This window comes from Macaca fascicularis, chromosome 2, assembly GCF_037993035.2.
Source record: "Macaca fascicularis isolate 582-1 chromosome 2, T2T-MFA8v1.1".
Taxonomy (NCBI): Eukaryota; Metazoa; Chordata; class Mammalia; order Primates; family Cercopithecidae; genus Macaca; species Macaca fascicularis.
In genome coordinates, this window is record NC_088376.1 from 45212523 (window position 1) to 45235375 (window position 22853).

The window sequence follows — 22853 nt, forward strand, 5'->3', positions numbered from 1 at the left end:
GCTATTAGTAGTTAAGTTTTTGCTAGTGGAGGGTCTCACCTTGATGTTGATGGCTGTTGATTAGTCAGGGCAGTGGCTGATGAAGGTTGGGATGGCTGAGGCAATTTTTGAAAATAAGACAATAATAAAGTTTGTTGGATCAGCTGACTTCTTCATGAAAGATTTCTCTGTAGAATGCAATGCCATTTTATAGCATTTTACCCACAAGAGAAGTTATTTCCAACTTGGAGTCAATGCTCTCAAAGTCTGCCATTGCTTTTCAACTAAATTTATGTAATATCCTAAATCCTTTGCTGTCATTTCAACAATGTTCATAGCATCTTCACTATGAGTAGGTTCTATCTCAAGAAACCACTTTCTTGGTTCATCTATAAGAAGCTATTCTTGGCTGGGTGCGTTGGCTCATGCCTATAATCTAAGTACTTTGGCATGTTGGGATGCCAAGGCAGGCGGACGCTTGAGGGCATGAGTTTGAGACCAACCTGGCCAGAATGGCAAAACTCTGTCTCTACTAAAAATAAAAAAAATTAGCTGCGCATGGTGGCGCATGCCCATAATCCCAGCTACTCAGGAGGCTGAGGCACAAGGATCGCTTGAACCCAAGAAGTGGAGGATGCAGTGAGCCAAGACTACACCACTGCACTCCAGCCTGCGTGACAGAGCGAGACTCTGTCTCAAAACAAAACAAAACAAAACAAAGAAGCAATTCCTCATCCATTCATGTTTTATCACGAGAAAGCAGCAATTCAGTTCCATCTTCAGGCTCCACTTCTAATCCTAGTTCTTTTGCTATTTCCACCACATCTGCAGTTACTTCCTCCACTGAAGTTTTGAACCTCTCAAAGTCATACAGGAGGGTCGGAATCAACTTCTTTCAAATTCCTGCTAATGTTGATAGATACTTTGAAATCCCATGAATCATGAATGTTCTTAATGGCATCTATAATGGTGAATCCTTTCCAGAAGGTTTTCAATTTACCTTGCTCAGATCCATCACAGCAATCACTCAGAGTCTCACTCTGTCGCCCAGGCTGGAGTGCAGTGGTGTGATCTCGGCTCACTGCAACCTCTGCCTCCCAGGTTCAAGCGATTCTACTGCCTCAGCCTCCCAAGTAGCTGGGATTACAGGTGCCCACCACCACGCCCAGCTAATTTTTGTATTTTTAGTAGACAGAGGGTTTCATCATGTTGGCCAGGCTGGCCTAGAACTCCTGACCCCAGGTGATCCGCCCACCTCAGCCTCCCAAAGTGCTGGGATTACAGGCGTGTGCCACTGTGCCTGGCCAAAAATGTATTTCTTGACTACTAAAACTTGAAAGTTCAAATGACTCCTTGATCCACTGCAGAATGGATGTTGTGTTTGCACACGTGAAAACATTATCTCCTTGTACATCTCCATCAGAGCTCTCAGTTGATCAGGTGAACTGTCAATGAGCAGTAATATTTGGAAAGGATCTTTTACTATGACCAGTAGGTCTCAACAGTGGACTTAACATATTCAGTAAACCACACTGTTAACAGATGTGCTGTCACTCAGACTTTGCCGTTCCATTTATAGAGCAAAGGCATAGATTTAGCAGAATTCTTAAGGGCCCCAGGATTTTCAGAATGGTCAATGAGCACCGGGTTCAACTTAAAAGTAACCAGTTGCACTTGCCCCTAACAAGAGAGTTAGCCTGATTTTCGAAGCTTTGAAGTCAGGCATTGGCTTCTCCTCTTTACCTATGAAAGTCCAGGATGGCATCTTATTCCAATAGAAGGCTGTTTTGTCTATGTTTGTTGTTTAGTATAGCCACCTTTATCAGTGATCTTAGCTAGATCAGGATGACTCACCACAGCTTCTATATTAGCATTTGTTGCTTCAGCTCATTCTTTATATTATGGAGATGGCTTCCTTCCTTAAACTTCATGAAGCAATCTCTGCTCACTTCAAACTTTTCTTCTGCAGCTTCCTCACATCTCTCAGCCTTTATAGAATTGAAGAAGGGTAGGGCCTTGCTATGGATTAACCTTTTTGGCTTAAGGGAATGCTGTGACTAGTGTCATCTTCTATCCAGACCACTAAAGCTTTCTCCATATTAGCAACAAGGTTGTTTCACTTGCTTATCATTGGTGTATTCACTGGAGTAGCATTTTTAATTTCCTTTAAGAATTTTTATTTTGTATTCACAACTGTTTGGTGCAAGAAGCCAAGTTTTTGGCCTATATCAGCTTTTGGTATGCCTTCTTCACTAAGCTTAATCATTTCCAGCTTTTGATATAAACCTAGAAACATGTGATTCTTCCTTTCACTTGACTACTTAAGAGGCCATTGTAGGGCTATTAACTGGCCTAATTTCACTATTGCTATGTCTCACGGAATAGGGAAAGAGAAAAAGACCGGGGAAAGAGAAAGAGATTAGGGGACCATTGGTTGGTGGAGCAGTCAGCACACACACAACATTTATTAATTCACCATCTCAAATGGGCATGGTTTATGGTGCCCAAAAACAATTACAATAGTAACATTAAAAAATCACTGATCATAGATGACTATGACAGATATAAAAATAAAAATAATAAAGTTTGAAATATTGTGACAATTACCAAAATGTGACACACAGGCATGAAGTGAGCGCATACTGTTGGAAAAAATGGCACTGATAGAGTTGTGACACAGTTGTCACAAGCCTCTAATTTGTAAAAAATGCAACTATCTGTGAAGCACAAAAAAGAGAAGCACAATAAAACAAGGTATGGCTGTATTTCAATGTTTCCATTAAAATAAAATCCCCCAAATAGTTATTTAGCTCAAAACTTTTAAATTCCCAAGAGGTTGGAAGATTTTCGTACATTTACTTTTTCTTTTACTATATACTTTTATTGCTTTGGCGTCAGTGTTGTTGTCTGTTTTAAAATTTCTTAGCCAGACTTGGTGGCTCACCATTGTAATTCCAAGTACTCCAGAGGCTAAGGCAGGAGGATCACTTGAGGCTAGGTGTTCAACGAGATTAGCCTGAGCAACACAGTGATACCCTATCTCTACAAAAAATTAAAATAGTAGCCTGGCATGGTGGTGCGCAACTATAGTCCCAGCTATTGCACAGGCAGAGGCAGGAAGACTGCTTGAGCTCAGGAATTCCAGGTTGTGGTGAGGTATGATATGAATGTGCCACTGTACTCCACCCTGGGTGACATAATAAGACCCCCATCTCCCTAAAAAAAAAAATATATATAAAAATGAAATAAAATTTATTGTATTTTCTTACTATCCTGCATGAAAGGGTTTTTAATGTATGGTGCATAATCTGATCTATAACTTTTACAACAATGAATTGTATTATTTTGATTATATTTTTACATATTTGTTTTTTGATTACTAGATCTGTCAGGAGCCGGGCATGGTGGCTCATGCCTGTAATCCCAGCACTTTAGGAGGCTGAGGCGGGAGGATCGCTTGAGCTCAGGAGTTTGAGACCAGCCTAGGCAATATAGTGAGATCTCGTCTCTATTTAAAAAAAAGAAAGAAAAAAAGATCTGTCAGGGATAGAATGGTCAGACTCCCAAACTTATAGTGATCCTTAATTTGCTTCAGTTTTTCCTGTAGTTTGCAAGACACTATTTTAAGACATATCATTATTTGATGTACCACTGAACAAGAAAAAGAATCCTCCAATTAAACTTTGACACTGCAAAATACATTATAAGTTCATAAATGACAAAAAGTAAAAAAACGTGTTTTAGAATCCACCAAATACAAGTATATGTCAATTATGTTCTTCAGTGTATACAGGTTTTTAAAAAATCTTTTCCCTTTTTAGTGTATACAGGTTTATGTTTGTTTTATCTACAGTGTGAAATAAACTTTTCGTAAATAATTATCTTTTCTCCTATTTATTCTTTTGGCCTTCAATTAAGCTTTGTCTGATTTTTAATACTGCAATTCTCACTTTCTTTTTACCTGTATTTCACAGGTATATATTTGAAAATGCGTAATTTACAGAGACGAAATCAAACCAAAAGTTTGTTTAATAATTTTTGGAATATAAATATAAAACTATACTTTCTAAAAACTGTAGATGGTGAGGGGTTACTGTGCTTTAGACTTCTAACTTTGGCTTTAGGTGTACTTCTTGTAGTTGGTCAACAGTTGAATGATGATCTTGGTGATGTAACCTAAGTGCTTTTGTATTTTAATAAAAGAACTATACAGCCTCTTAAATTTATTGACACAATTCTTAGTTTGGTCATTTCTGTCATCTTATTTTAGTTCTCTTTTTCAGCTTCCTAAATGATGTTTTATTTTGCCTTTCCATATTCTAGTCGTCTTTCATTTGATTTTTTTTAATCAGTCATTTGCAAGTCAGAAATCTTGTATTTCAATTTCTATTAATGGTTATTTTTTAATTAAATTTTTAAAATATTCATACTTCTTGGCTGGGTGTGGTGGCTCATGCCTGTAATCCCAGCAATTTGGGAAGCTGAGGCAGGTGGATCACTTGAAGTCAGGAGTTCAAGACCAGCTTGGCCAACATGGCAAAATCCTGTCTCTACTAAAAATACAAAAATACAAAAATTAGCCAGGCATAATGGCCCGCGCCTGTAGTCCCAGCTACTCGGAAGGCTGAAGTGGGATAATAGCTTGAACTCAGGAGGTAGAGGTTTCAGTAAACCAAGATGACGCCACTGCACTCCAGTCCAGGTGATAGAGTGAGAGTCTGTCTCAGGGGAAAAAAAAAAAATTCATACTTCTCTAATTTTCTAAATTATAAATGAAATTATCTGAACTTTCTCCTATGTAAAAAGTGTTAGCACTAAAACATTAATTCTATATTTCAATAGTTCCAGTGTTTATTACCTGTCATTTAATAACCACATTTTTTTTTTTTTTTTTTTTGGTTAGTGGGGAGATGGAGTCTCGCTGTTGCCCAGGCTGGAACGCAGTGGCACAATCTCAGCTCACTGCAACCTCCGCCTCCCGGTTCCAGCAATCCTCCTGCCTCAGCCTCCTGAGTAGCTAGGACTACAGGAGCACACTACCATACCCGGCTAATTATTATTATTATTATTTTTTGAGATGAAGTCTCACTCTTTCACCCAGGCTGGAGTGCAGTAGCGTGATCTTGGCTCACTGCAACCTCCCCCTCCCAGGTTCAACCAATCTTCCTGTCTCAGCTACTGAGTAGCTGGGATTACAGGAGCCCACCACCATGCTTGGCTAATTTTTGTATTTTTAGTAGAGATGGGGTTTCACCATGTTGGCCAGGCTGGTCTTGAACTCCTGACCTCGTGATCGGCCTCCCAAAGTGCTGGGATTACTGGGATGAGCCACCACACCCGGCCCCATCTAATCTTTGTATTTTTAGTAGAGACAGGGTTTTGTCGTGTTGGCCAGGCTGGTCTTGAACTCCTTACCTCAGGTGAACCACCCGAATTGGCCTCCTAAAGTGCTGGGATTACAAGTGTGGGCCACTGTGTCCAGCCAATAACCATACTTTTAATGCTGATCAATCTCTTGCTTGATAGAGGTGTAGGGTGTTGGAGCTGTCCTCCAAATTATCCTCTATGTGCATCACTTTCTCCATGATGCCCATAAAGTACTTCCTTGACCCCTTTTCCAGGTCTTCTCCCATTCCTAAATCTTTTCACTCCATTTTATCCTCAATTTCTACCTCCTTGTCTGAAGGTTCCACCACTTCCCTATCAAATGGTAGTTGTTTGTTTTCATACCATGCACCCTCAGGGGTAGGAGAGTGTTTTGGTGTTCTCCTTACAGCCCACTGAGACCTCAAAATCTCTAGTAGTAAACTACCCTCCACTTCCCATTCTATTCTTATGTCAATGTCTACATGTATGATCTATCCATCACCACAGTAATTCATTTTCATAACCTCTTTATCTCCAATAACCTCCTTCATTTCACCTAAGCCAGCAATTTCCAATGGCTATGACTTGGTTTTTGACATTATCTATAACTATCCAACCTCTGAAATCACTAACACAAATATCTTACTGTCTTATAACTTCCTCTTCATCCAACTTGCACGTTCAACTACTTTGTTCAATTTTATCTGGGATTTCCAAACCACTGAACTTTCTATCTTCTCCCAGACTTTCTTTTTTTTTTTTTTGAGACAGAGTGTTGCTCTGTTGCCCAGGCTGGAGTGCAGTGGTGTGATCTTGGCTCACTGCAACCTCTGCCTCCCAGGTTCAAGTGATTCTCCAGCCTCAGCCTCCAAAGGAGTTGGGACTACAGGCAGGCGCTGCCATGCCCAGCTAATTTTTGTATTTTTAGAAGAGATGGTGTTTCGCCATGTTGGGCAGGCTGGTCTTGAACTCCTGACCTCAAGAGATCTGCCCATCTTGGCCTCCCAAAGTGCTGAGATTACAGGCATGAGCCACTGTGCCCGGCTTCCCAGACTATTAACCCTCTACTTTCTTCACTTCTCCCTCTATCCCACTTAGATTCCACCATCCACCATTTCAGTAACATTCTTGCCAGTATTCTAAACTTCCTTGCCTCTTTGTCTCTTCATTGTGCTCATGTGGCAAAATCCAGTGCTGAGTAAATCCAGCCATCTGTTTTTTCTAAGGCTGTGACTGGTGAACTCACTTCTATCCCAAAACACAAGATAGAATGTTTTGTTATAAATCATGACTCCAACTTCAAAAAGGATCCTCAATACTGCTTACCATTCTACCACATTTTCCTGATCAACTGATACTCTTCTATTTCCCTGAATAACTATTTTCAAACCTCCTTCACTCTACTCCCAACTTATGACCAACCTTCCTTTTCCTCCAGCCATCCTCAATAGCTAAACTCGGCATCTACTTTACAAAGAAAATAGAATCAAATGAGAGCTCCTCAGCTTTCCCCATGCCAAACACACAAACCAACTTATATTTGCTTCCCATACTGTTAAAACAGAGGAGCTATCTTATGTCCTGTTTAAGAATCCATCTCCTTCCATCTTAGAATTTATTGTTTTATCTCTGCTCCTTCTCATTGTTTTTACACACGATTAAATCTCTCTGAATAAACCAAAACCCAGCTCTACTCAATTATATATCCTTCTTTAGCTATTTCCTACTGGTGATTTTCATCAGAAAAAAAATTTGTTACACAAGTATACAGAAATTTATTAGGTACTTCATATGTGCTTAGAGGTTTCTAAAAATAAAACTACATGATTTGGTACTTATGGAAATATTTCATGTGTATGTTTATAGGAAAAGAATATACTCAACTTGGTAGAATGTATCTTAGTTAAGATACATGGAGATACGAGATAATAGGTTCTACATTCTTACTGCAAAAGTCATAGAGCCAAATGGTTTGCATAAGGATCACTCCTATTGTTAGAGCCATGGAATCCTCATCTCATGCTACTAACATTCTAACGTGCAAAGATCACAAATAAGTAAACACTCAGGGGCAGAGCAACAGTGATCTTGTGAATTTCACCTTGGAAGATGGAAGAGCTAGGGAGGCATGAAAGGAAGGGACAAAAAGTGAGATGATATCGGGGGGAATATGGTAGCAAAGAAAAGCAGCCTAAGAAAATGGTGACCAGAATAAAATAAAAATAAATCTAAGTGCTCAGGAATCCACATAGCCTTGTCTACCCAAGTTGGTTGACAAGGTTAAACAAGACAGGCTGAATTGGTAGGCACTAGAAACTATTCTCTTGAGTGAACGTGTATACATTGTTATCATCTCTAGCAGTCTTCTGCATTGATGGTTCTCTCTGTCTTTTGCTGCCCTCATAGAAGTTCAAGCTCATTCAGAAGGGGAACAACAGATAAAAGGTCAAGATCTCTTGGTCTCTCTCTCATAGCTAAACTTTTTGAAGAAGTTGTCAATTTCTATTGTGTCTCCACTTCTGCAACTCTCAATCATTCCTTTACCCAATCCAGTTTGGCTTTCAGCTCCATGGCTTAATCAATATAGCTCTTGCTAAATCTCTTCAAGATATATGGCATGGTTTATTACCTTATTCTTGAAATAATCTTTTCCTTTGGTTTACATGATACAACCCTCTTCTAGCTGTTCTCCTACTTCTGAGGTTGCCACTTTCTTTTGTCTTTGTTGCCAAATCTTCCTCAATACACGCTGCTTTTCCTCCTGCCATAGGGCCTTTCATGTAAGTCTTCCCTCATCATGAAACACTTCCTTTTCATTCCTTGCCTAACTCCCAGTCAGCATTCAGATATCAATTTAATCAACACTTCCTTGGGAAACTGTTCCTGACTAACTAAGACAAATTCCTCCCTAGCTAAGTCAAATGGTCTCAGAGCACTACTCCTTCAAGAACAATTATCATAGTTGTCTCCCATGCAGCAGTTGTAAATATCATAAGAATAGGAACTGTGTGTTTTTATTCATTATTATTCATTATGTGTTTTTATTCATTACAATGCATACTACTGTATTATAGTAGGTATCAATACATTGACACTCACATATCAATGTTACATATATAAACAAATGACTAAACACTTTATCTGAAGTACTTTGAATGATTTTTTTTCCAATTAAAGGAGTCTTGACTAAAATATTATCTATTCATTCAAACTAACAATTACTGAGTACACAGGCACTAACCAATAAATTAGAATAAAGAGGTAACAAAAACAGATATGCTCTCTACCCTTATGATGCATAGTATCTAAAGAAAGAGTTATTAAATTAATCATACAAGTAAGTTTATTATTATGGTTTTATTTATATGCTACAAAAGACAGTTTAGAATGATGTAAACTATGATGGGGTATCTAATTTACACCGTTGGGAGGCAAAAATACGTTCTACCTCTCAAGAGCTGTTTATCTCCTTTGGTGTTGATGGTTTTTCATGGTCTTTGAACATTTTCCCAGTTTACTCATCTTTGAATAAGGATACTGTGGCCTGGTATTAGCCCCAAAATTAGATGGAGTATCCTTGAATTCTCCAAAAGCTTATCCATGGATAGGAAGGCTATGGATAAACATTTAAAACAACATTTCACGTGCCAATGCCAGCCCCTCATATTCTGCTTTTGTTTTGGGAATTCTTGTGTTTGGATGGCAAAAGAGAGATGCTGCTGGTGTGGGATCATGGGACATAAAACATTCTGATGATACTGAAAACCAGCATTCCAAGGTGGGTTAGCATCTCAGTTTGGCTGCATTCTAAGCCCTGGGGAATACAGGGCTTGGGTGGAAGAGAGTAAAGGGAACGGGGAACGGGAGATGAGGAAAAAAAGAGGGTTTTTCTTCCAATTTTCATGACTTACAGGTGGCCAAACAATTCAATGGCCTTATACAGTTAGTGAAAATAGCTCTCAAAATCAGTCAATACATTAAGTGTTCTTCCTAGTATTACACGAGTTTGTAATTTTTTTCTATACTTCATTAAGTATGTCAGTGACAAACTGGGCAAGGCTGTAACTACGGCTAATCAGATATCATTTTAAACTAGAACTCATTACTTTCTTTCAAACACAGGATGAAGGTGTAATTAGTATTCCGAGTAACTACTATGTTAAGTGGAAAATAAGTTAGAGAATAAGTACATTAAAGTGGATTTTAGTTCTATGATATTAAATACTGTTAACGATACTCACTGTTCTGAAATTCCTTGTACTTCCTTTGCCCAGTTAGATTGTTCTTTATCTCCAAGATGAACCACTTTAGATGGTGGGGCAGTTCTTCCTGAATAAAGCTTCTGTGTTCCTGGAGGTTCTTCCAAGTAAAACCTTAAAAGTTAAAATAAAAACTATATAACCAAAATGTTCTGGTTTAATATAGAGTTCTAGCAGTGTGAGTCTTCCAAATGAAATTTTTTTTTTCACATGGTATAATAGCAAAAAATCCCACAACTGTTATGTAAATTACAGAACTAAAATAATTATAATTCTTTTTATAAACTATAATATAAATTGCAGAACGAGGGCTTAATTTCATTCAAATTTTAAAAGCATGGGAAGTATAGAGGAAGAAGATAAGCTGGTTAGTACAAAGTTAGATAGAAGGAATAAGTTCCAGTGTCCTGTAGCAACAGTAGGTTGACTCTAGTTAACAATTTAGTGTCCTATATTCGAAAATAGCTAGAAGAGATTGAAAATGTTCCCAACACAAAGAAATGATAAGTGTTTGAGGTAATGGATAATTTGAAAATTACATGTTATATACATGATCAAAATATCACATGTATTCTACAAATATGTACAATTATTATGTATCAAAAAGTGTTAAGGTTGGGTGCGGGGGCTCATGCAGATCATAGCATTTTGGGAGGCTGAGATGTGAGGATTGCTTGAGGCCAGAAATTCAAGACCAACCTGGCAACATATTGAGACAGTGTCTCTACAGAGAAAAATAAAAAACTATGCCAGGTATGGTAACACATATCTGTAGTCTCAGATACTCGGGAAGCTAAGATGAGAGGATCACTAGAGCCCAGAAGTTTGAGGTTGCAGTGAGCTATGATTCGAACTGCACTCGGGGCAACAGAGCAAGACCCTGTCTCTCCCAGTCAGTCAATCAGTCAATAAAATTTAAAAGCATATTATTAGGCCGGGCGCGGTGGCTCACGCCTGTAATCCCAGCACTTTGGGAGGCCGAGGCAGGCGGATCACAAGGTCAGGAGATTGAGACCATCCTGGCTAACACGGTGAAACCCCGTCTCTGCTAAAAATACAAAAAAATTTGCCAGACGTGGTGGCGGCACAGTCCCAGCTACTCGGGAGGCTGAGGCAGGAGAATGGCGTGAACCCGGGAGGCGGAGCTTGCAGCGAGCCGAGATCACGCCACTGTACTCCAGCCTGGGCGACAGAGCGAGACTCCATCTCAATTAAAAAAAAAAAAAAAAAAAAAAGCATATAATTTTTTTCTCTTTAAGAAACTAAACATATAATAAAAATAAACATTTTTAAAGAGTTAAAAAATACAAATTCAATAAGAAGTATGTATTATTATCTATAAAGTTTGTTTTTTTGTTTTTTTTAAAGAGACGGGGTCTCATTCTGTCACCCAAGCTGGAATACAATGGAGTGATCATAGCTCGCTACAGCCTCAAACTTCTGGGCTCAAACAATCCTCTTGCCTCAGTCTCTTGAGCAGCTAGGACTACAGGTGCACGCCACTATGCCTAGCTAATGTTTTAATTTTTTCATAGAGACAGAGTCTCACTATGATGCCCAGGCTGGTCTTGAACTCCTGGCCTCAAGAGATCCTCCCACCTTGGCCTCCCGAAGTGCTGCAATTACAGGTGTGAGCCATCACACCTGGCCCCTATAAAGTATTTTCCCCAAAAAAGTTTAACCTGAATCTAATTAAGCTACTAACCCTAACTTCCAACTTACAGGAAATATGTAGGATAGAGGACAAAGTTAAATGACACTAAAAGGAAACAACAGGGTAAATCTAGAATTCTACAAAATAACTGGCTGTCCTGAACTCTAAAAATAAAATAGAAAAGAAAAAAATATTCTAAGATATAAAATCAACATAAGAAATCAACTGTATTTTTATATACTAGCAGGGGAAACAAATTTAAAACATAATACCATTCATACTCACTCCAAGAAAAATTACATAAGTCTAACAAAACATGTACCTGATCAGTATGACAAAAAAAAAACCAAACACTGAGAGAGAAATCAAAGATCTAAATAAATGAAGAGATATACTGTGTTCATGGATCAGAATATTCAACTTAGTTAAATCTCCCCAAATTGATCTATAGGTTTAATACAATTCCTATAAAAATCCCTCCAAGATTTTTTGGAGATAGAGGAGAATTATAAAATTTATACGGAAAGGCAAAGGACCTAAAATAGCTAAAACAATTCTGGAAAAAAAAAAAAAAAGTAAAGTTGAAGGAATCACACTACCTGATGTTAATTAAGACTTAAAACATGGTAATCAAGCCAATGTGTTAATGTGTCATTGGCATAAAAAAAGACATGGAGGAAGCACAGTCTTTTCAACAAATGATGTTGGAGCAACTGAATATTCATACACAAATATATGAAAGTAGATCTACCCCTTATACCTTATACAAAAATTAATTCAAAATGGATTACTGATTTCATGTAAAATGAGGTAAACCTATAAAACTTTTCAAAGAAAATCTTCAGGATCTAGGGCTGGAATAAGAGCTCTTAGACATGAAATCAAAAGCATAAAAAAATTAATAAATTGGACTTCATCAGAAAGGTAGAGGAATTAAATTCCGATTAAAAAAACCCTCAAGATTTCATATACAAAAGCAGATGCCAATAAAGGAAAAAACCATACTGGCACTGACTTCTCATCAACACTACATTAACGGAGAGATGTATGCAGAGCTCTAAGAGAAAAGGAAAAGAAACTGGGCCTCCAAAATTCGAAACCTATGTGTGAATTAAAAAAAAACAAAACATTTTTGATGTGTAATAACTCAAAATAAAAAAACCATAATATCTACCCATCTTCTCTGAAAAAAAATTATTTCAGAAAATTCTAGCCATATGAAAAATAAAATATAAGAAATCAAGATAAAATTTATATGAATGACTAAAAGAGAAATATACTTGCTAAGTGATATAATGATAACCACTTTCAGAAAAGAATTAGGATACAAAACTTCCAAGCAATTAAAAGGGAAAAAAATAACATAGGCATCTAAAACGTTTCAAGAGAGGTACAATAAACTGTCAATAGTGTTTGAACTTCAAGTGGTGTCGTTAGACTTTCATTTTTGGTATAGCGTGTAAATGTTCTTAATATAATTTTGTCAGTTAAAAAAATGAATCAATAAAAGCCATCAAAGTAACAAAGCAAATATATGTTAGAAAAATTATAAATCAAATCTTACTTACTTAGTTTCTCCATCTGATACAGCCACAACTCTAGCTTCCTCAAGGTGAGGCCAATTAACAAAGACAGATTTTCCGAGCACTGATGAAGCTACATTTTCTATGGTCTTAAAGTAAAAGCAAAAAAGTTCATTCATGATTTCGGGTCTAAGAGAAAACTTTACATAGGCAAAATTTTCCAATCTCCATTTAAGTTTTTTAAATTCTAAAATAAACAAGCTGGGGCTGGGTGCAGTGACTCACACCTGTAATCCCAGATGGTCAAGACCAGCTTGGCAAACATGATGAAATCCTGTCTCTACTAAAATTACAAAAATTAGCCAGGCGAGGTGGCATACGCCATAGTCCCAGCTACCCGGAGGCTGAGACAGCAGAATCGCTTGAATCTGGGAGGTGGAGGTTGCAGTGAGGTGAGATTGCGCCACTGCACTCCAGGCTAGGCAACAGAGCAAGACTCCATCTCAAAAATAAATAAATAAAATGAACAAGTTGGATGAGTTGCTTTACAAAATTCCATCTTTCATCCAGGTGTAAAACTCTATCATTCTAATTATCTTGCTTATTTTTTTATGGTAACTGGGAAAAGTAAAAAGAACAGCAGAAATATCTAGAAAAGAACTATTCACTGTTTCATATTACGTAGTCAATTATTTAAAACAGGATCTAAGAAATACAATCTCATTTCAGTTTATAGCTGGTGTGATGAAAAAAGAATATTAGACTTAAAATCAGGAGACACAGGTCCAAATTTGGGTTCTACCACTTTTTCAGCTATAGAATAATCTTTGGCATATCATTTAATCCCACTGAGTCTCAGTTTTCTTTTATGAGGAATAGGAATAACATCTACCTTACAACGTTGAGGATAAGAGAAAATCATATACATGAAAGCTTTCATAAACCATAAAATACTCTACAAATATACTGTAGGAAATAATATTTTAAGTAAAAAATTTTAGTTTTAAGAAACTGTAGGCCGGGGGCGCTGCAGCTCACGCCTGTAATCCCAGTACTTTGGGAGGCCAAGGCAGGTGGATCACGAAGTCAGAAGTTCAAGACCAGCCTGGCCAAGATGGTGAAACCCGGTCTCTACTAAAAAAACACACACACACACACACACACACACACACACACACACACAAAATTAGCCAGGCACGCTAACTGACAGGTGCTTATAATTCCAGCTAGTCAGGAGGCTGAGGCAGGAGAATCGCTCCTGGGCAGCAGAGGTTGCAGTGAGCCAAGATCGCGCCACTGCACTTCAGCCTGGGTGAAAGAGTGAGACTCTGCCTCAAAAAAAAAAAAAAAGAAAAAAGAAAAAAGAAAAAAGAAACTATATTATCCAATTCAATTTAACCATATTGGCTGGACAGCAATAATTTTGCAATAGAAACTGAAGTTTAAATACAAATGTTCATTCATCTTTTTTCTGTTTATTATCCTTAATCATTATTAATAATTTATTTAAATGATTACAGATAACTATTTTTAGGCTTTTTTGGGGTAACTTTTATTTTGATATTTAGACATTTCTAACTTTGAACATACAAAACAATAGAACACATATTCTGATAAACAAAACAGTTTTAACATTAAAACTAGACTCCCTCAGTTATCCTTTTCCCTTCTATATATCTAATTCTAATTTCATTCTCCCACTCTTTCCTTTAGTTTTTGAAGAAACAGTTGTCTTCCTTTCCCAGATTAATCCTTTTATTTAAGCCCCAGGTGAAATTCCTTATTAAGTCACATGGGGTCCTGTCATGATAAACATCCTTTCCCTCTACACTGCCTTTAAAACCTCCTTTCTCCATTAGCTCTCCCTCATTTCTTTGGTAGGGATTTTGATTCATCGGATTCATTGGCTGCATCTTCTCTTATTTATAGTTATGCTTCTGGCATCCCTTTCAATGATAAACTTCTTGGTCAGGCATGGTGGCTCACACCTGTCATCCCAGCACTTTGGGAGGCCCAGGCAGGTGGATCACCTGAGGTTGGGAGCTCGAGACCAGCTTGGCCAACATTGTGAAACCCTGACTCTACTAAAACTACAAAAATTAGTCAGGCGTGGTGGGGGGGTGCCTGTAATCCCAGCTACTCGGGAGGCTGATGCAGGAGAATAGCTTGAACCCGGGAGGCGGAGGTTGCAGTGAGCCAAGATTGTGCCACTGCACTCTAGCCTAGGCAACAGAGTGAGACTCCATCAAACAAACAAACAAACAAATAAATAAATAACTTATTGACCAAGGGCTTAATACTTGCTACCTTTACTTCCCGTCTACCCAATCTTAGCCTAGTTCTCAGGAACTGAAATTCTGCTTCCACCAATCTACTGAAATGGAATTTTCAAACATCAACATTGATGTTCTAATAGACAAATTCACAGATCTTATTTGAGTTTTTATTCTTCTTCAGATTTATGCAGCCTACATCCTCTGCTCCATGTTTCTGTGGTACTATTTAACTTTGGAATCATTCTTTCTTACCTCTGTATTTCTATCAGCTCCCTCACCACCACCATTTATAACTGTGGGTATTTCTTTATGCTGAGATCATGAACACTCAATGTACCTTGTCTTCAGCGAAATGAACCTCAAAGTGATCAATTCTCTGTCGACAACTTGAATATCCTTATCTCTCTCTAAGCTCTATCTCCAGGTATTTAACTGTACATAAACAGCCTTTCTTTTTTCTTTTTTGAGATGGAGTTTTGCTCTCGTCACCCAGGCTGGAGTGCAATGGCATGATTTTGGCTCACTGCAACCTCCACCTCCTGGGTTCAAGCAATTCTCCTGCCTCAGCCTCCCGAGAAGCTGGGATTACAGGCGCCCACCACCACGCCCGGCTAATTTTTGTATTTTCAGTAGAGACGGGGTTTCACCATGTTGGCCAGGCTTGTCTTCAATTCCTCATCTCAGATGATCTGCCCGCCTCAGCCTCCCAAAGTGCTGGGATTACAGACATAAGCCACCGTGTCCAGCCGTAAACAGCCTTTCTAAACAGGTTTTTCACCTGAATCAGAAAACACAAAATATGTCTACTTTCTCTATTCTCTCAAGGATGGTACATAGCTCCTACTGTTCTACAAGCACAGAAGTTAATGTATTGCTTGCAATGAATGACTTAGGGCATTAAGGCTTATACATCTTGTGGAACACTGGTTAAGAAAGGCTGGCAAGGCAGTTCCAGTTAAACACCCTAGTGTCACCTTAAAATTCCATCATTATTCATCGTTTCGTCCCCCTAAACCATCAACTCCCCTGTTTTAACTTTTCAAGTCCAGTAAACTACAGTTTTTTGTTTTTTAAGTTAATTAGCAGGGATATCTCAGTCACATTTACTATTAATAGTTTCTCTTTTCACCCCCTGTATTTGATCAAATAATGAAACCTATCAGTTTTACTTCGTATTGTTCATCTAGATCTATCGCTACTTCCGCAGTTTATGTCTCTATCACCTGATGCTATATCTACAAGCTTTCCCGCTTTCTTCAATTTCTCTTTTGTGCAATTTAGTTTATTATACTGCCACCAAATTAATCTTTATGAAAATACCAATTTCAAGATAATGGTCATGGGAAAATAAGTCCAAACGCCTTAGCCTGGTACTCAAGGTTCTCCATAATTTAGCCTCAATCTGATTTTTCACCCTTATCTTCTACTATTTCCAAACACAAATCCTCGGCTTCAATAAGGCTTATTTATTCCTTCTACTCAAATATATCACATTTATTCTAAAGAAAAGAATAAGTGTTAAGAAATAGTTCAGACACACAAAAAGGTTAAAAACAATAATATATCACATTTTTTACTGAAATGACTGGCTCATGATATTTCTTTCTACTAGAATGCCTTCCCCTCCTTTTCTTTGTCCTAACCTGTTTTTTCAGCACTCAGCTCAAGCCTATTCTCATTTACAAGTTTATACTTAACTTTTGGTTTACATAGCTTGTCTCCTTTTTAAAATTTCTAGAAAATTTGCATATTCGTTGTGTCACAATGATACAGGTTCTTGAACTATTATCTAATTTGTATGAATGTTTCTTTGCTTTATCCTTATTTAGGCTCCAAATTTCTAGAGTTATAACATATAATACCTCCTTGATAAACATCTCAGCAGTTATAGTTTAATACATTATAAGCATCTAATAAATGAATGATAAATAAAATACTTACAAGTTCATCTGATTCTGCATCCACTAAGATTTCCAACATCATGTTTTCTCCACGACTGCTTTGCTGGAATACTTGAACGCCACTTTTCTTCAAAAAAAACTTTAAAAAAATTCAAAGAATTTAATTTTAATTCTTTCTCTACAATCACTTCACACTTCATAGAAGTGAAAAAATTCTGAATTAAATAGCCACTGACTTTGTGTTTGATGTGTTTCAGAGTAGGAAATCCACAGAAATATAATGCCTTCTGGTCAACTCTGGTTATTTTGTTTTTGTTTATGTCTACACGCCAAGCATCTAACGATATTATTTTATACCTAGAAAATAAATCAAGGTATTTAATTTAAAATTAATACATTACAAACAATTACAGTTTTTAAACTTTCCCTTGAATATTTCGTAAGGTTCATCCTTGTTTTTAAAGAAGAGAATGACAATAAGTTCCAGATGAAGAAAACACAAGCAGATAACCAGCCTCTCCACTGTTATTGGTCTAGACACAATCATCCCTGTAGATTACTAAGTTGAGATCTTCCCCATTAATCTAAAACAAAACTGTATATATAAGTTTTAAGAGAAAATATGACACGTAACACAAATCTCTATATCCTCCATGTTCCAAAACCCAGGATGGAAAATAAACATTTTATAATGCCTATTTTATCCTTCTCTTTCCTTTAACAAAAGGAAAAGTTGTAACTGAGAGATGTTTACTTTATTTGCCACTGAATTGCCATCTAGGTAGATTATCTGCAGGGAAGGTGAGAGAAGAGAAAAAACAAGGAAGTAATGAAGAGAAAAAAATGGAGCTCTTTATTTCTTATTTCCGTCTTTCTAGTTGGGTGGCTGGGGGGTATAATCATCAATGTCACAGCATTACCAAATAATGCTGGGAGCAGAGACATTGACAATGAAAACAAAAATTCACATATCCATTCGAGGGAGACAAAATGCAGGGATATACATTAGAGAGAAAAAATTCAAACGCTTTTAATAGAAGAAGGAAAGAGAAATGCAGAATCTGACCAAAGTAGAGAATTATAGACACAAGTGTGAGAGATCCTTAGATCCTTGGCAAGTTAGATGTAACTCACTGATTATCAATTGACTATAACTGTCATAGACTATTTGCTAATTCTCCAAACAGATATTCAAAGCTCCCTCTCCCCTACTTCTCGCACCCTTGTGTTAGGAGGACTCTTTTGTTGTTGAAAAATTACCAAGTAACATTACCTTGTACAACACCGTTCTATGGCAGGGAACTTTTCCGGCCATGGAGAAGGATAGACAAACTCTGTGTCTCTATCATACCAGCACATTAGGCACTCACTATGTTGGTTTCTTTTCCTCTCTTCTTTTTTGAGGGAGTGGTTACATGTCTCCATGGCTTCCAATAATCGCTTCTGAATATAAGGATTGACAAGAAGGGTTAAAAGTATAAAAATTCTGTAATCTCAACAAACAGAGTAAGTCTTTTTCCTCCATATACAGTATAACCATTTGTGCTCTTGAAAAACAAAATCTTAACTAATGAAACTCTTCCATTTCATTGCATGAAAAATATGCTATTTGTTGTTTCAAAGGGCCCTAGAATACCGCTGCCACTGCAAAGTCCTCTGAAGCTATTACCCCAACAGTAGCCACTAACGTGCAAATAAGCAAGGCAGCAGAAAATAAAATTTTAAGTGTGAATCTATTATAATTATTATATCATAATTCACAGAGCATTAATCTCTTTACAAATTCTGTAGTAGTATAGCACCGTCCATCTTTCCAAATTAACTTATACATTTAAAGTAATTCCAATCAGGATATTAATGATTTAAAATATCTTTTTTTTTTTTAAAAAAAGGGCAAGATACCAGTGTTAATATAGAAGAATGAATGTATGAACAGTAAAAAGTAACCTGGGACTTGTCTTACCAGATCCTATCACTTTTGATAAAGCTACTGTAATCAAAACACTAGTACTGACACTACAAGAGACCCACAGACCAGAAGAACAGAATAGATAGAGTTCAATAATAGACCCAAATCTATGCCAAAACACAGTCCTTTAGGTATTTAAATAATAATGTCCTAACTAGCTATCCAGCTGGAAAAAAAGCACATACAATTCTGAACTTCCTACCATATATAAAAGCAAGTATCCCAATAACAAAATAATAAATGTATCAGAAGAAAATCTAGGTGGTATTGATAATTTAGTGTGATAAACTTTTATTTAAGGAAGACAGAAAAAAACCTAACAGCCTTAAGGGGAAAGACATTTTTTAAGTAAAAGATAATGTATATGACAGAAAATGCCATATACAAATCAAGAGACAGATGTGAGACTGGGGAAAACTATTTCTAATATACAAAGTAGCTAAAAATCAAAAGAAAAAAGAAAGAAAAATGGGGGAAAGAATAAAACAAGCAAATTACAAAAGAGAAAATGCAAAAGGTAAACATACATAAAAGTATTTTCAATAAGACATACAGACCAATGGAACAAAATAGCCCAGAAATAAATCCATAATTTATAGCCGTCTGATTTTTGACAAGGTTGCCAAGAACACACAACAGGGCAAGGATTGCCTCTTCAATAAATGGTGTTGTGACAACTGAACATCCATATGCAGAAGAATAAAACTGGACTTTTATCTTACCATAAACAAAATCAACTCAAAATGGATTAAAAACCTAAACATTAAGACCTTAAAGTATAAAACTACTAGAAAAAAACATAGGACAGAAACCTCTTGACACTGGTCTTGGCAATAATTTTTTGGATATGACTGGTGACACGGCTGAATTAATAAAGTCATATTTGGGAAAAGTACATGGCAAAAAGGCATAAACATTTTTGTTCATGTTTTGAGACAGGGATTTGCTCTGACACCCACGCTGGAGTGCAGTGAGGCAATCATGGCTCACTGCAGCCTCGACCTCCTGGGCTCAAGCGATCCTCTCACTTCAGCCTCCCAGGCAGTTGGGAATACAGGCATACACCACAATATCCAGTTAATTTTTTTTGGAGGGGTAGAGGTTGGGTCTTGCTATGTTGCCCAGGGTGGGCTTGAATTCCTGGGCTCAGGCAATCCTCCCAAAGTGTTGAGATTACAGGCGCGAGCCATAAACATTATTTTTGATGAGAATTTCAGCTGGAGGATGAGCAGAACAGTTGTCAAGATATAACAAAATCTTGCAGTCATCATCCAGTCAGCTTCCCTGCAGTGAGCACAAGCTGCTGGTACAAAATGTTTGTGAAATCAATCTGAAAAGATGTCCCTGGTGATCCATGCCTTTTTATCAGCATAATAATGGATTGGTATTAAATTAACACCTTGAAAACAGTGAGAACGCAAGCTTTTGCCTATCACAGCAAGTTTACACTTATGCATGCCTGCTGCATAAGCATAACCCAGCACAGTTATTTGGTCCTTGGCATCTTTAATTCTTGGAAGGGCTGTTTCATCAGCCGCAGTCAGTGTCTTTCTAGGGCAAAAATGCCCAAACGGTAATGTTTCATCAGCATTACAGACTTGTTCTGACATCACTAGCAAAGACCGTGGCAAACGTGTCAATGAATTTCTCTTACTTCATGATAAGCAGGTGCTTTATCATCCTATTTACAAGTTCAGTGCTGTGACTTTTTAAATTTATTTATTTTTGAGATGGAGTCTCACTCTATCACCCAGGCTAGAGTGCAGTGGCACAATCTCGGCTCACTGCAACCTCCATCTCCTGAATTCAAGTAATTGCCATGCCTCAGCCTCCTGAGTAGCTGGGACTACAGGCGTGAACCACCAACAGGGCTAATTTTTGTATTTTTAGTACGGTCGGGGTTTCACCATGTTGGCCAGGCTGGTCTTGAACTCCTGACCTCAAGTGATCTGCCCAACTTGGCCTCCCAAAGTGCTGGGATTACAGGCATGAGGCACTGTGCCCAGCCTACTTTTTCATTTTTATTATTACTATTTTTTAGTATGGAATGCTTCATGAATTTGTATGTCATGCTTGCGCAAGGGCCATGCTAATCTTCTCTGTATCATTCCAGTTTTTTAAAGCATATGTACACTGACGAGAGCGTTACGTCTTTTTTTAAACTTTTGCAACCAGTATGTTGAATGTTCACACTTCTCTCCAATTTCCAGTTCACTGTGATAGATCTGTTTGTTTCATTATCAGCCTGCCATTAAATGGCATGTATTCACAGCAGTGCTGACAAATGTAGTACTTCAATACATGATTGATATCCTCATTTGTAGCTTTATGCAGTATTCTCTTTTTCATTAACTTCTGCTCATCACTTTCAGCACAGAATGTTAACAGCTCACCCTTCTGTTTCTTCAGGTCATATATGGACATTATAATATCATACTCTTCTAAAAGACAGTTCACACTTACACCGTAGTCAAGTTTCTCCAACAACTTGACTTTCTATGCTACAGGAAAACATAAATGCTTCCTATTTTTCTTGACACCAACACCCATAGGGGTAGCTGCAGTCCTTTTTGACACTGTCAACACTATCTTCACGCCAGAACAAAGAATAAGCAAAATAACACAGTGAGCAATGCACATAGGCCTGGGCCCCATTTGGGGCATTGTGGGGAACCTCCCATTGGTGCATCTGGCCTACACATGTGCCATTTTATTACCCTTTGTGGGTGTGCTTAGGTGGGGGAATCTGGGTGTGTGCAGAAAAGGTATATTGCAGCTGAAGAGGGCTGGGAGGGTCTTCTATCCCTTGGGATGCAATTAAGCTGTGTGTTGTGTACCTGCATTTTGACTGCAACCCATCCCATGATGCCAGGTATAGATTTTCCATTTGCGGCATCAGGTTGATGCTCAAAATTTCTAATTTTTGGAGCATTTCAAATTTCTGATTTTCAGATTAGGGATGCTTAATCTGTACCACAATTTACTTATCTATTGTCCTGTGGACTGGTATTGGGTGGTTTCCAGTTTAGTTATTATGAATAGTCTTGTACAAAAAACATTTTTTAAACATACTTTCCCCTCCTCTTGGTAAATATCTAAGAATGGAATTGCTGGGTCCTAGGGTAGGTGTATAATTTACTTTATGAGAAACTGCCAGATAGATATGAAAAGTGCTTTTATCCATTTTATACTCCCATTAGCAGTGTATAAAAATTCCAGCTGCTCCACATTCTTGCCAACATTGGGTATTGCCTTTTAAGTTTTTTCCATTCAACCGAAATTATAGTACAGTGGTATCTTATCATGTTTTTAATTTATATTTGCCTGATGCCTAATGATATTGAGCACTTTTCCATTGCTTATTATTTGTATATCTTGCTTTGTGAAAATGGTCCTTCAAAAATATTTTGCCCATTTAAAAAATTGGGTTCTATATCTTTGAGTTGGAAATGTTGGTTATATACTCTGGATACCGGTTCCATGCATGTGTATGTTCTGCATATATTTTTTTCTCTTAGTCTGTGGCTTACCTACTCTTTTTAAAATAGCACCATTTGATAAGTGGAAATATTTTGATTTTGGTGAAATCTATTTTCTCAATTTCTTTCTTTTATGGTTAGTGATTTCAGAATCTTGATCAAAATTTTCTCCTAAGTTTGCTTCAAGAAGTTTTATAGTTTTAGCTTTTATTAATACATTTAGATCTATGACATATTTTGAATTAAGTTTTGTGTATGGTGTGAGGTATGGGTCAAGATTCACTTTTATTCACAAATACAGCCAGTAGTTCCAGCACCAACTTTTGAAAAGCACTTTCTTTACTCACTGAATGCTTTGGTGCCTTAATTGAAGATGAATTAACGGCGTAAACATATATTTGGGTGGATTATTTCTGTTCCAATTTATCTATTTGCTTATTGCTATA

At 37.4% G+C, this 22853-nt stretch overlaps 1 protein-coding gene and 1 pseudogene across 14 annotated transcripts in view; both read right to left on the reverse strand.

The window, feature by feature from the left end:
- Positions 1 to 22853, reverse strand: part of XRN1 (5'-3' exoribonuclease 1) — a 135671-nt gene that overhangs the window by 81936 nt on the left and 30882 nt on the right. For all 14 annotated transcript variants that reach the window (XR_012430769.1, XR_012430770.1, XR_012430771.1 and 11 more), the window contains 5 exons: positions 18233 to 18402; positions 17196 to 17316; positions 17000 to 17098; positions 12828 to 12931; positions 9588 to 9719 (listed from right to left, as the gene is read on the reverse strand). Coding sequence is in view for 9 of the 14 variants with exons in the window: in XM_005545990.4 (XP_005546047.2) it covers positions 9588 to 9719; positions 12828 to 12931; positions 17000 to 17098; positions 17196 to 17316; positions 18233 to 18402 (626 nt within the window). In the remaining 5 variants the exon portion in view is untranslated. The remainder of the gene's footprint in view (positions 1 to 9587; positions 9720 to 12827; positions 12932 to 16999; positions 17099 to 17195; positions 17317 to 18232; positions 18403 to 22853) is intronic.
- LOC123571991 (U6 spliceosomal RNA) lies at positions 20965 to 21062 on the reverse strand (annotated as a pseudogene).